A 12,000-nucleotide genomic window follows, 5' to 3' on the forward strand; every position below is an offset into this window, starting at 1 on the left:
TCTTTCCAAAGCTGATCACTGGACACAATTCTTGAGTATCACTTTATAAATTTTTGGTAACTTAACAGTGGAAGGAAAAGGAATGAAATGAGGCTGTGGGTCCCTGCGGTACCTCCTTCACCCTGTGGGATGCCCGAACGTCACATGATGCAGCATACAGAGAAAAGGATGGTGTGGGAAATAGTTCTACATATAGTTCTAGTCTCAGTTTGTCTCAACTCCCACAGCTCGCTCGACCAGAGTTTCAAAACTCCCTGTTCACTTCCAGATCTTCATTACTGATGTCTATGAGATGAAAAACAGTATCATGAAATTATGTTGTAGATTAGCATTGAAAAATCTTTCCTTTCTTCCTCTCTTAAAAAATTTTACATCTTCTATGTAAAGAATTTAAAACACAGGTAAGCAAAAATGAAAAAGTGAGCCATTTCCTAAACACCACCCAGATGTGATCACATTAAAGATTAGTTTTTGTTTATGTTGTTCCAATCCTTTCCTATGGGAACATAAGCACGTGCTGATATATTATATGCAATGTGTGTCTCGACACCAGAGCCCTATGGCCTGGGTTCAAACCCTGTTCTTACCACTTACAGCTGTGTGGCCTACTAAATCAGGGAAGATGACAGTACATTCCCCAGAGTTTTTGTGAGGGACAAGTGAATTAAATATATAATATGCTCAGAACTGGGCATGGTGTAGAGGTCCACAGAAGAGAGCTACTGCCCTGGGCAGGACATGCATATCATGCAACACCACGTCCCTGCATATCCATGTATGTACACAGCATATGCACTCATGTGTATGCTTGTCTACTGACATGTGTGCAGTCCTGTGTCGTGTGGATAGGTGCAGCTGTTACGTCTAAACATGCAAAATGGAACTGAACTTCAAATAAAGATCAGAAAAGCAGTAGTCCACTAGATCAAACCAAGACGATTTTCCATGCCTTTGAATATCAAGTTAGTGAAGTGGTTAATTCAGCCCACTCAAGTCTAGTTATGATATAAACTGGAACCTCTAATTTAATACCTGCTCAACATTAAAAACAGTAATATCATAAATGCAAATTTTATTTAACAAAAAGACAGCATGATTCTTCCAAAATAAAAATCAGAAACACCTCGAAAGCCTCCATTCCAACTCTGCAAACACACCTGTGCACTGATGTGCTTCTACCCCCATCACCCAGCCACGGTGGCCCTTGGCAGCAGAAGGTGAGGTACTGTCAGGCTACAGGGAAACCTCAGGTGAAACACATGAGCTAAATCTATTTTCCACTTGAACTCTTCCGTGAACGGTGCCACTGCAAGGGGGATATGTGAGGTATGTGAAAGGCTAGAATTCCAAAGGGTCATTGCCTTTAGTCTTCATACATGGTCCCGTCACAAGTGTGAAAGACGACTGTAGGTCACGGCTTCGCTGATAACCGGCTTGTCCACGAACTCTACAGTGCACAGTTTTGGGCAATCATCATTGCAGGGTGCCCGTTCCAATTCCAGCACTATGATGGTGTTTGGGGCCGATGTCACCAGGATATGTTGTGGCACGAACAAGGTCATCTGGGGGCCTCGCTCTGGCCAATAGCGACCCAGGTTAAAGCCGTTAATCCACACCTGACCCTTGAGAGAAAGAAAGAGAAAGAGAAACCATCAACCCCAGCTGCACTACCTCTGATGAACAGGAGAGCTGGGATGCACATGGGTCAGCCAGCAGCGGCGGAGGCAGGAAACCCCCCATAAAGACACTCTCCCTCCAGGTCAAGGCCTGAGAGCCAGACCCAGGCCAGTCTGGGTTCCAGCGTTCTACCAAGATGACTGGCCAAGTCGGGCAGGGGTTGGGTGGGAGAAATAAAAAGAAATGGTTCCCAAATACCCACTCCTGCATCAGGAAAATGCGTGTTTGGTCCCTCTGACTGGCTTCAGCAGCTACACATGTCACTACCGGACAACGCTGTTTCAGTTGCATTAAGGTTTTGAATTTGTCCTGGGTCCTGGAGGACTGCCTGTCTCCACATACCAGCCTCTCCTGATTCTTTTGTACAAAGAGACTCGCTGAATGGCCTCAAGGAGGAGAGCTTTCCAGTCTACGGCCATGCCTCCCTGAACACGCCCGATCTCGTCTGATCTCGGAAGCTCAGCAGGATTGGGCCTGGTTAGTACTTGGATGGGAGACCACCCAGGAATACTGGGTGCTGTAGGTGTTAAAAAAAAAAATACCGATGAGGAGAGCTTTCCTCCTTTGTTCTCCCCTCCTAGAGGCAAGTCTTGACCATGCTGTCTCCGTGCACAAAATGTGCACAGGGAACACACAGGTCCCAGGAGCCATCCCCAAACCACCCCTCAGGAAGGATGTGGGGGCTGGGGGAAGGAGAGACGAGAGACGAGAGACGGGGTCTGCCCAGTTGGGCGTCTATATTAACTGGTGCATTTTAATGGTTTTCACACCAGCGACAGAGTGAGGGTGGCCTGCTTGCTTTGAGGAGCAGAGGTGATCTTACAAGCCGCAAAGACAATTTCTGTGAGCAGAAGCTGCTTCGGCTACAAAACTGAGAGTGGAGGAGAACCTCTTAAAGAACAGGGCCACGTTTGGGTGTGTCTGCACAGCCTCTGCCGGTGCGAGGATTTGCTTATAGGGTAGGATTTAACAGTTGGCTGAATAGATCGAACATTCTATCACAAACAAAGAAGAAAAGCAAAAGAGGGGGAGCTCACACACATGGGAGAGAAAGAAAGAGAGAAAGAATATGTGGGAGAGGGAGGAAGGAATAAAGGGAGAAGGGAGGGAGGGAAGGAAGGAAGAAGAAATAAAGAATTCGCTACCCACAGCGGCCCAAATACAGATGGTCCCCAACTTAAGATGGTTCAACTTAGGACATTTCTACTTTATGACTAGTGCAAAAGCGGTATGTGTAATAAATTACATGAAATTTTCAACAGTTTATTTATTATAAAATAGGCTTTGTGCTTGAAGATTTTGCTCAGCTGTAGTCTAATGTAAGTGTTCTGAGCACATTCGGGTAGGCGAGGCTAAGCTACGGTGTTCGGTGGGTTAGGTATATTAAATGCATTTTCGACTTACAATATTTTCAACTTACGGTGAGTTTATTAGGGCATAACCCATGATAAGTCGAGGACCATCTGTATATTGGGGGGTGTGACACACCAGAGGAGACTCAGACATGGCTGTCACCTGCTGAGCCCTGACCCCTGGTATGCTCCACATCACAGTTGCTGTCACTCACCTTACGGCTCCTTAGTTCCACACCTTTGGGTATTTTTCAGCCTCTGGGTGTCCCCTTTATTCCGGCTCCCTCAGAATTTCCTAGCTGGGTTCAAATCTTAGTCCTGACACTTACTGGCTGTCTGACCTTGGGCAGGTCCCAACTCACACTGGTAACTGGGGACAGGGAGGACAGGAAGACTCAGTGCATGTCTAATGGTCAGCACAGCGCCTGGCACTGGGGCCACACTCAGTAAGTGGCAGCGCTCCTCCCACTACTCACATAAAAAGATCTGGGCACTCACGTGCCCACAAAAGGAAGCCAATGATTAAAAACTATCCTTTGGTTGCATTAAGTCATTTAGAAAACGGATGACAGTTTCACAGTACTCAAAACTGTTTTACTCTTGTTTTTACCATGGGATAAGCTATCTCGATCAATCCTAAAAGGTCTATAAATGACAGCTTTACTGGGTTTTTATCAGTTTAACATCTGCTGGTGCCTTGTTTTCACAGTATTAACGAACAGCAGCACTTCACTTTTGTGGTCAAGGCGGGTAATGGGTCCAAAGGTAGATCAATGAGAGGGCTCTGTGAGCAGCACATGAAAAACGGTCTGTGTGACACAGGCTCCACACCGTGTCCCCGACAAAGGCCAAGCCAATTCTTGACCAAAGAGTGAGATGAACGACGCTGAGGTCTGGTTCCTTCTCACACCTAAAACTCTACTTCATAGGTATCCAAGACAGTCCCTCACATCCCTTGTGCTGAATCGGGCATGTCTTCCTGGAAAGCTGGTGACCATTTCCCTAAATCTCCCCCACCAGAGGCTTCCGGGTCAGAGTTGGCCAAAAGAGGAAGGACCTTGTTGAGATTAGGAAGGTGGAAGGGAAGCAGCAGCCTGGCTCTTGGGGGTTTTCATGGCTAGACCAGGACTGATAGGACCAGGGTGCCTGCAGGTTCAGGGCTTCCTTGGTCTCCTCGGCTCCATGTCCAGCTCACCTTCCTGAAGGCTGCCCTGCTGACCAACAGTGTGGTGGCCTCATAAGGCAACAGTCCCTGTGAGCTTCACAAAGTACTGCTTGTGTGGCTGGACTTTGCTCCTGAGGTTGCTGAGGTGTCAAAGTGTTGACTTGATCAGTGCAGGAGGGTTGTTTAGTGTTTCCGCCTTTGATTTTCTAACCCTTCTTCCAACTTCCGTTTTCCAAGCTCTTCCCACATTCCTGTAAGTTCTAATTCCTACTAAAGACTACTCCCAGCAGCCTCACTTCCCAGGCTGCGCTGTGACTGACAGACATAACCCCAAACTGTCACTCCTAGTTGCTGATCAAAGTTGGCATTATCTTTCTCCTAACTGCTTCTTTATTTCTGGACACTGCACAATCTGTTCTCGTTCTTTTCTCCCCCAAACTGTCACCCATTTTGAGCAGTCAGCTGCCATACGGACCCTGCCTCCTAATTCACCCAAATGACTCTCCAGTATGTAGGTATTGTGCTCTGCACCTTCCCCTCAACTTTCCCTAAACCCAAGGTTAGTTACATCTCCTGTGACCTTGATTATTTCTCCAGCTATGAACTTCTTCAGGACAAAATTTCCCTCCAATCTCAGCTCTTCACATTAAAGAAAGGGTCACTAAATAAAGTATATGGCACTTCGGTTGCCCTTCCAAGAGAAAGGAGTGAAGAATTCTGGAGGCTGGAGCTTACTGCGATGATGGAACATTCTGTGCTGCCCCACAGAGTAACTACATGCACTGGTTAGAGGCCAATAAGCACTTGAAATGTGGCTAGTGCTAAGGAGGAATTTAATTGCCTCTTTTAATTAATTTAAATTTATATGTAAATAGTCACATGAGGCGAGTGGCTACCATACTGGACAGCATGGCTGAAATACCTGTAATTTCATTATCAGATCACAATCTCTCTGCTTCTCTCCCCACTAGAGCCAGTCTCCTAGAGCATATCACAGTCAGTGCTGTCTTAGATGACTGCGGCCTCCTCACAAGTCTCCCAACTTCCTCTGTTGACTGTAGAATCCCAGGCTCCCCACAGCAGCCAAATGAGAATCAGATGATTTTCACACGCTCCTGCTTCTAATTCTCTTACCATGGCCCACAGACCCTGTCTCTGCCACTCTGCCCCTTGCTCACTCAAGTCCTCACTGGACCTTTCCCCGCTTACTTTTTAACACACCAAGCTTTCTCACTGTGCATTAAGTATTGCCCATACCCGTTTCCCCAGACCTAAAGCCTTCTGAACACTCAGGTCTCAACTCCACCATCACCTCCTCAGAGAAGAGAGTCACAGTCAACCTCCTGTATACTCGGCTTTCCATTCCAAGTCCCTCACCACCCCTTTACTCTGTTCTTTTTCTTCTAGTTATTGTCATTCCTTGATACTTGTATCATCTGTTTGATTACTGGTTTATCAGCTATTTCCAGCATAGGCTCTATGAAGGGAAAGGCTTTGTCCATTTGTCCAAGGCAAGGTTCTCATCACTCCACAGAGCGGTATTCTGTATATTCCTAGCAGCTTGCATTGGATAATACTGGTTGATAATTCAGCCTGAGAAAAGATTCACTGATGAAGTGACACAAAGCACTATGGAAAGAATACTTCATATTCCTTTGCTCCCGGCTTAAGAGTTTTAGAGAACACTGTTTACTGGAGGAAAAATGAAGTATTTGCATTTTTCCTTGAATAGCCCTGTGATTTTTTTTTTTTAGAAGTAATTTTTCTAACGTGCTAAAAAATCACTTAAAAAGAGTTGAACTTTAAAAATTCAATTTTAAGGAACACATACACTCTAATTTTTCTTTAAAAAATCATGCTGAAATTATTGGTGGCAGGGAGAGCCTGACATGTTGGTAAATGTGACCTAAAAGTAGACACATTCTTAATTAATATAGCGAGCCCCATTGGGGCCGAGCATTTGTAGAGTGAACACTAGTGGCTTCTGGGGTTTCCTGGGGCTATCCCAGCTAAAATAGTTCCATGACAAAGTCTGACTTTCTCTGACCATGGCTTGACCCCCCCACCCCGACAGACTTCCCACACTTCACTGTCATCACCAAGGTGATGACAGTATAAACCTTAGGTTCCTGGAAATACCTGACCTACTTTGTTAATCAGACAGATGTTTGCTGTCTGTTTTAAATTCTCTAGATAAATACAATCCCCTCATAAGAATTTAAAGCAAAAGTTCCAATGCTGTTTTAAGTCAGTTTAAAAATTTTAAAATACGGCCGAGAGTTCCTTTAAAAACAACAAACTCGGGTTGAATGTCAATTTTGTCATACTCTGAAAGAAGACAGTTAGATACTTGGAGAACTTAGAATGGAAAAGACAAAGGTCCTTTTCTCAAGGTTAAAAGACTCTCATCTCACACAGTTCATGAGTAATTGTGATGCTAACTTGGGAAAGAAAAGAAAAAGAGAATTAAAAAAAAAGTAAAATAGGGGCTTGCTTAGATAAGATGTTAAATAAATTTCACTGCAGTAACCCTGAAGGGGTCTGCAGGTGATGCAAATCACACTCCTTTTCTTGCTCCTTGATCTTAGAGTAAGAAAGTTAAAAACTGTATGGTTTCTTTGTATTTCAGGACAAACTAAAATAGAATTAAAGCCACGGAAACCTAAACTATTAGCATAAAAGAGGAATCACTTCCTCCTTTTGTCAAACCCCAAATGTAAATTCCTTTCCTTCTCAGCTCCCAGAAGTTCCATTATTGCTTGACTCTTTTTATGGGGTACCTCGTCTAGCAGGCATCACGCCACCCCACATGTCTGAAACAAAGCACTGCTGAGTGAATATGACCTCCAGGCAGCCATATAATATTTGTTATAAAGTCCATGCACTAAAAATTGTAGGAAATCCTCCTTCACTCAGAGCCTGTTTAATCTTGCTTGCCTACAGTTCTAAGTTATATTACTAAATTAATATATATTTGTAGAAAGAAGTCTGACTATCTAGTTTCTAAGTTTACAGGACTTGTGACAAGAAACAACAAATTAGATAGAAGATTTTGTAAATCGGGCCAAAAAAGTTAAGAAGCATATCAAATTCAGAATGAAGGTAGGGTCAAATAGTACTAAAACCTGTGGCAGAATGCAAAAAATAGCCACAATTCTTTGCAGCTCCCCTTATTAAGAGGCAGAATCTGTTTCTCCAGCCCTTCGACTGAGATGACCTAATGCCTTGTATTGGCCAAAGAATGTGGGAGAAGTGACATGTGAATTCTGGCTTGGGCCTTAGGAAGCCTCGAACATTTGCATTCTTTCTTTGAACCCTCCCGGTTACCATGAGAACAAACCTGGGCTAGCTTGCTGGATGACGAGAGAGACACATGGCCCAATCTCCTCTGTTGCCTCAGCCGACAGCCTGCTATCACCCAGGAGCAGAGCCTCCTTGCTAACTAGAAGGTCACGCTCAGTGAGACCAGTAGAAGAACCACCCATTCTGCCAATACTCAAAATGATGAGCCGAATAAATAGTTGTTGCTTTAAACCACTAAGTTTTGGACAGTTTGTTACATAGCAAAAGCTAACTGATACACATCGAGGTGCGTTAGCATGCTACTTTTCAGTAAAGTAAATCGTATTTATAAACCCAATTAAAAAATAGTAGAACCATCCTCCGTCAGTTCTTCTTTCACTAATCAATCACCAAATCCTGTCAGGGCTATCTCAATTGTGTCTGTGCCTTCTCTCAGGGTTGTCGTGAAAATGACTAAGTGAGAAGACACATGTGAGCACTCAGCCAAAGGACTGGCACGCAGTAAGCTCTCACTGATGTGGCTGTTTGTATTATTTCTCTCAGCTGGACCCTCCCCTCCATTCCCACTGCTATACTCAAGTCCTAGCTTCGTCCTTTCTCCCTGGACCACTCTGCAGCAGAAAAGCAGGTTTCAGGGGTGATGGGGAGAAAAAGTTTTGTTTTATGTGGATCAGGGTGGAGGTGCCTATGAGACCTCTAATGGCAGGCCCACACCGTCGGTTGGCAGTGGGTTCTCAGAAATACTGAGCTAGGTGTTACGGGCACGTCTGTGAAGATGACACCTCCTGAGAGTGTCAGAAGAGAGCCCAGAATCAAGCCCAGGCATCTGAAACACAGTAACTGAAAGAGAAGCCTGAACAGGAACAGAGAAGGAGAAGTGTGGTCACAGAAGTTAGGAGAACAGTTTCAAGGGAGGGAGTGGTTGCCCATGTCAGATGTTACCTGCCAAGAGTTCAAGACGAGGCCTGAGAAATGTCTGGGGAACCTACCACCATGTAGGCGCCAGTGGCCTTGGCAGGAACAGCTTCACAGGTGTGTGGGAGCAGAAAGGTAATTCCTACCCATCGCCCTCCCTTCTGGAGTTAGTTCTACTGATTGTGACCTTTTCCTAACCACTCCAAATCTGGGACAGGTACCTCACCTCTGCATTTCCATGACGAGCACTGAAGACATACCTTTTACTTACATTGTAACTCATTTCTCGATTTGTACAGACTTATAAAGACTAACAGGCCTTCCTTCTACGGATGGCCACAAGATCTAGAAACGTAGATGATATCATTTCATTGTATTGAATGCAGCTTTATAATAAAAGCAAAATTATTATTATTATTTGCTATGTTTCCAGATTTTATGGCCAACTCTTTGATTGATGGGCAAGAGTAGATAGCTCCTCTGGGATGATTAGTAAGTACATGAGTCTGAACATGTCCTGTCTGCCCCCTGCCTGCTCCAGCCCTTTCCAGGTGCACCTCCCACCATCTGGATGTGTTCACCAACTCAGAAGTTCTCCAAATCTCCCCGTCCTAGTTGTTATAGAGCTCCATCTTTAGACGCTCCTCCACTCCCACCCCAGAGCTTGAGGGGTGGAGCTGAAAGTTCCAACCTTCTAATCACTTGGTCTTTCTGGTGACCAGGCCTCAGGATAGAACTGGTGACAAAAGGGATTTCTGTCAGCTCTTTGTTATAAATTCTTTTGTTTCATGATTGTTTACACCTTCAAAGAGGTAATGTTTGCCTCTGAAAAATAAAACTGCTTTTAGTCAGTATTCTATTTTGATTCTTAGCTTTTCAAAGCATAATTCTGGTTGAGGGAAACTGGGACATTACCTCAACCCTCTCACTACCATGTTCTGATATACAACCAAACCTACTATGAGTGGCTGAAAAACCAGGACAGCTGCAGAGGATATTGACAGGAGACTTATCCACATCCATCTGAAGGAGAGAGAAACCGCACGAACGTCACTGCGTTGGCAGAACACGACATTTTAGGTACAGTATATATGACACAAAGCACTGCCTATCTTAGGGAGTTTGTAGTCAGATTAGAGTTCTGTGCAGACATCTGCTGGACGGTGTCTCTTGGAGACAGCAAAATATGCTTGACCTCTTCCCACAGAAATCCTAGTTGACGTTCAGGCATTTAACCAGAAAGCCACATCCGACTCAAGTAATGCCGAAGTAACCCAAAGTGATTTTTTATCTCATGAATCACTCTTACCAGTGACTTCATTCACTAAATCAAGGTAGTTTCTTTATAGCAAGTGAATGGCATAAGCTAAGAGACTGGGGACAGGAGCCTTGTCAGGGCCACCCTGATGGAGGAGGGTTAGTTTGCCCAGAGGCACAGTCTTAGAAATGGTTATTCAGTCCATCCTCACCCCCATTCCCGGATCCGCCAAAGCACTCATTCTCCCAAAAGTCAGAACTCAGTGCCCTGTGGCATCTGTCTGTTGCCTGTGTGCTCATCATTCAGAATGTTAGGAGTTGGCACGGGGCAGTCCCCAGCGACAGGGACCAGTGCTCGTCAGAAAATAACAGAAAACACAGGTGCTCTGTTTTATGTATGATCTACGTATGTCTTCTCATCCTCAGACCTACCCAACCCAGGTCCACGCAGCCTATGTATGGGCCTGTGTATGTGTGTGTACGTAAAGCTTTATTGAGATATAATTCACACCCATACAATTCACTCATTTAAGAATGTATACTTTAGTGGTTTTTAGGATACTACAGAGCTGTACAACTGTCACCACAATCAATTTTAGAATATTTCCATCACTCCAAAAAGAAACCCTGCACCCTTTAGCAGTTATTCTCCATGCTCCACCCACACCCTCCATCACTCCCCCTTGCCTGCTCTGGGCAACCATTCATCTTCCTGTGTCTATAGATTTGCTGGTTCTGGACATTTCATAGAAATGGAATCATTTCATATAAATGGAATCATTCCATATGTGCGGTTTGTGACTGGCTTCTTTCATTGAACTGCTTTCAAGGTTCACCCATGTTATAACATGTATTAGTATTTCATTTCTTTTTAAAATTGCTCCCAAAATAAATAAATAAAAATTGCCAAAAGACGTTCCATTATATGGATATACCACATTTTCGTCTATTCACCTAACAGCTAATGGACATTTGGGTTTTCCCACCTTTTGGTAAGTTTGGATAATGCTGGTACGGACAATAGGTTTTAAGAGGATATATGGATTAGATGGGCTTTGGGGGTTCTGAACCTTCGAACACATTCATGAATAGTGTCTGTATATGTCCTTTTCCAGCATGAGGTGCAGAATATTTAAAGTCATGAGCCCCTGCCTAGATTATTAGCACAAGCTCCTCATTGGCCTTTGAGGCTTTGTGCAGTGCTGCCTGCCTTTGCATGTGGGCCCACAAGTCAGACTTGGGGCTCGGGGAGCTGTTCCACTACCTACTTCTGCACCTCACACTAGATACTTAGCTCTCTGAGCCTCTATCTGCTCATCTGTAAACTGGAGAAAATGATACGACATCCTACCACATGTGCTACTTTTGATGATTGTGAAGATAGTGTCTCTAAAGAGTTGAGCAGAACGCCTGTGTCTGTAACTCTTGGGTGTGACACCTTTATGACCTGGCCAAGGTGAACCCACTCCGACCTCTAAAACGTCCCCTGCTTTTCCATTTCTGCACCTTTGCTTCTATTATTCTTTCACCTAAAATTCCTTCCCTGACAAATTCCTTCTCTTGTCTGATTCTGATGAAGGGCTTGCCATTCTTCGGGTCTGTTTAAAGCTCTATCTAAGCAACCCGGCCCTTTTCACAACCCCTGTAAAAGATGTGCTCTCTTTCTGCTTTGCATCTCCGGGAAGTTCTTTCTCTTGATGCACTAAACTGACACCACTTAGTGAACAATGATTTGTGTTCGGGTCTTCTCATCTGCCTTGGCACTGCACCCACAGCACCCAGCAAAGCCCCTTATCACTAACTGGACTGCTCCTATCACTACATTCCTCTCGTTTGCTTTCTTCTCAGAGGCTTAGCAACACAGGCATTTGTGCGCCCGTTCGTCTGAAAACATTTACAGAGCACCCAGGCCCAGGAGGAGGGCAGGATGGTGAATAAGCTGGGCACTTTTGAAAAATGCCCCTCATGAAGCTATGACTCAGTGGGTGAAACTGAGGTGCCAACCTAAATGCAAGGAAGCATCATGGTGCTGAGTCCAGGTGGGGCTCAAAGAAGGACAGGGCCAGTCCTTTCTTGGACTAAGGGTCTAGGAAGGTTTCACAGAGGAGTTAATACCAGTCTTGGCAGATGAATATGTGATGGCTACATGGGAAGAGTAAGGGACTGAAAAAGCACAAACAAAGGAAATGTATGTCACAGCAGAACACCAAGAGGGAGAAGGGGAAAAGGAAGGAGGGGAGAAAAAGAGGGAGCAAGGGAATAAGAACAAGCTTAAGTGGGGACACCCAGGGAGGGCTTTATTTTGTTATTAGGTCTTAGAGACCCTAGATA

The 12,000-nt window shown here is 44.7% G+C and overlaps 1 protein-coding gene and 1 pseudogene across 1 annotated transcript in view; one reads left to right on the forward strand and one right to left on the reverse strand.

Annotated features, from left to right (window-relative positions):
- Positions 1 to 1,055: 1,055 nt before the first annotated feature.
- Positions 1,056 to 12,000, reverse strand: part of GLB1 (galactosidase beta 1) — an 80,285-nt gene continuing 69,340 nt past the window's right edge. The window contains exon 16 of the mRNA XM_023528402.1: positions 1,056 to 1,622. Within this exon, the coding sequence (XP_023384170.1) occupies positions 1,386 to 1,622 (237 nt within the window). The 3' untranslated portion in view covers positions 1,056 to 1,385. The remainder of the gene's footprint in view (positions 1,623 to 12,000) is intronic.
- LOC111736259 lies at positions 2,085 to 2,203 on the forward strand (annotated as a pseudogene).

The sequence above is a fragment of the Pteropus vampyrus genome, unplaced genomic scaffold (assembly GCF_000151845.1).
Source record: "Pteropus vampyrus isolate Shadow unplaced genomic scaffold, Pvam_2.0 Scaffold1, whole genome shotgun sequence".
In the NCBI taxonomy this organism is placed as follows: domain Eukaryota; kingdom Metazoa; phylum Chordata; class Mammalia; order Chiroptera; family Pteropodidae; genus Pteropus; species Pteropus vampyrus.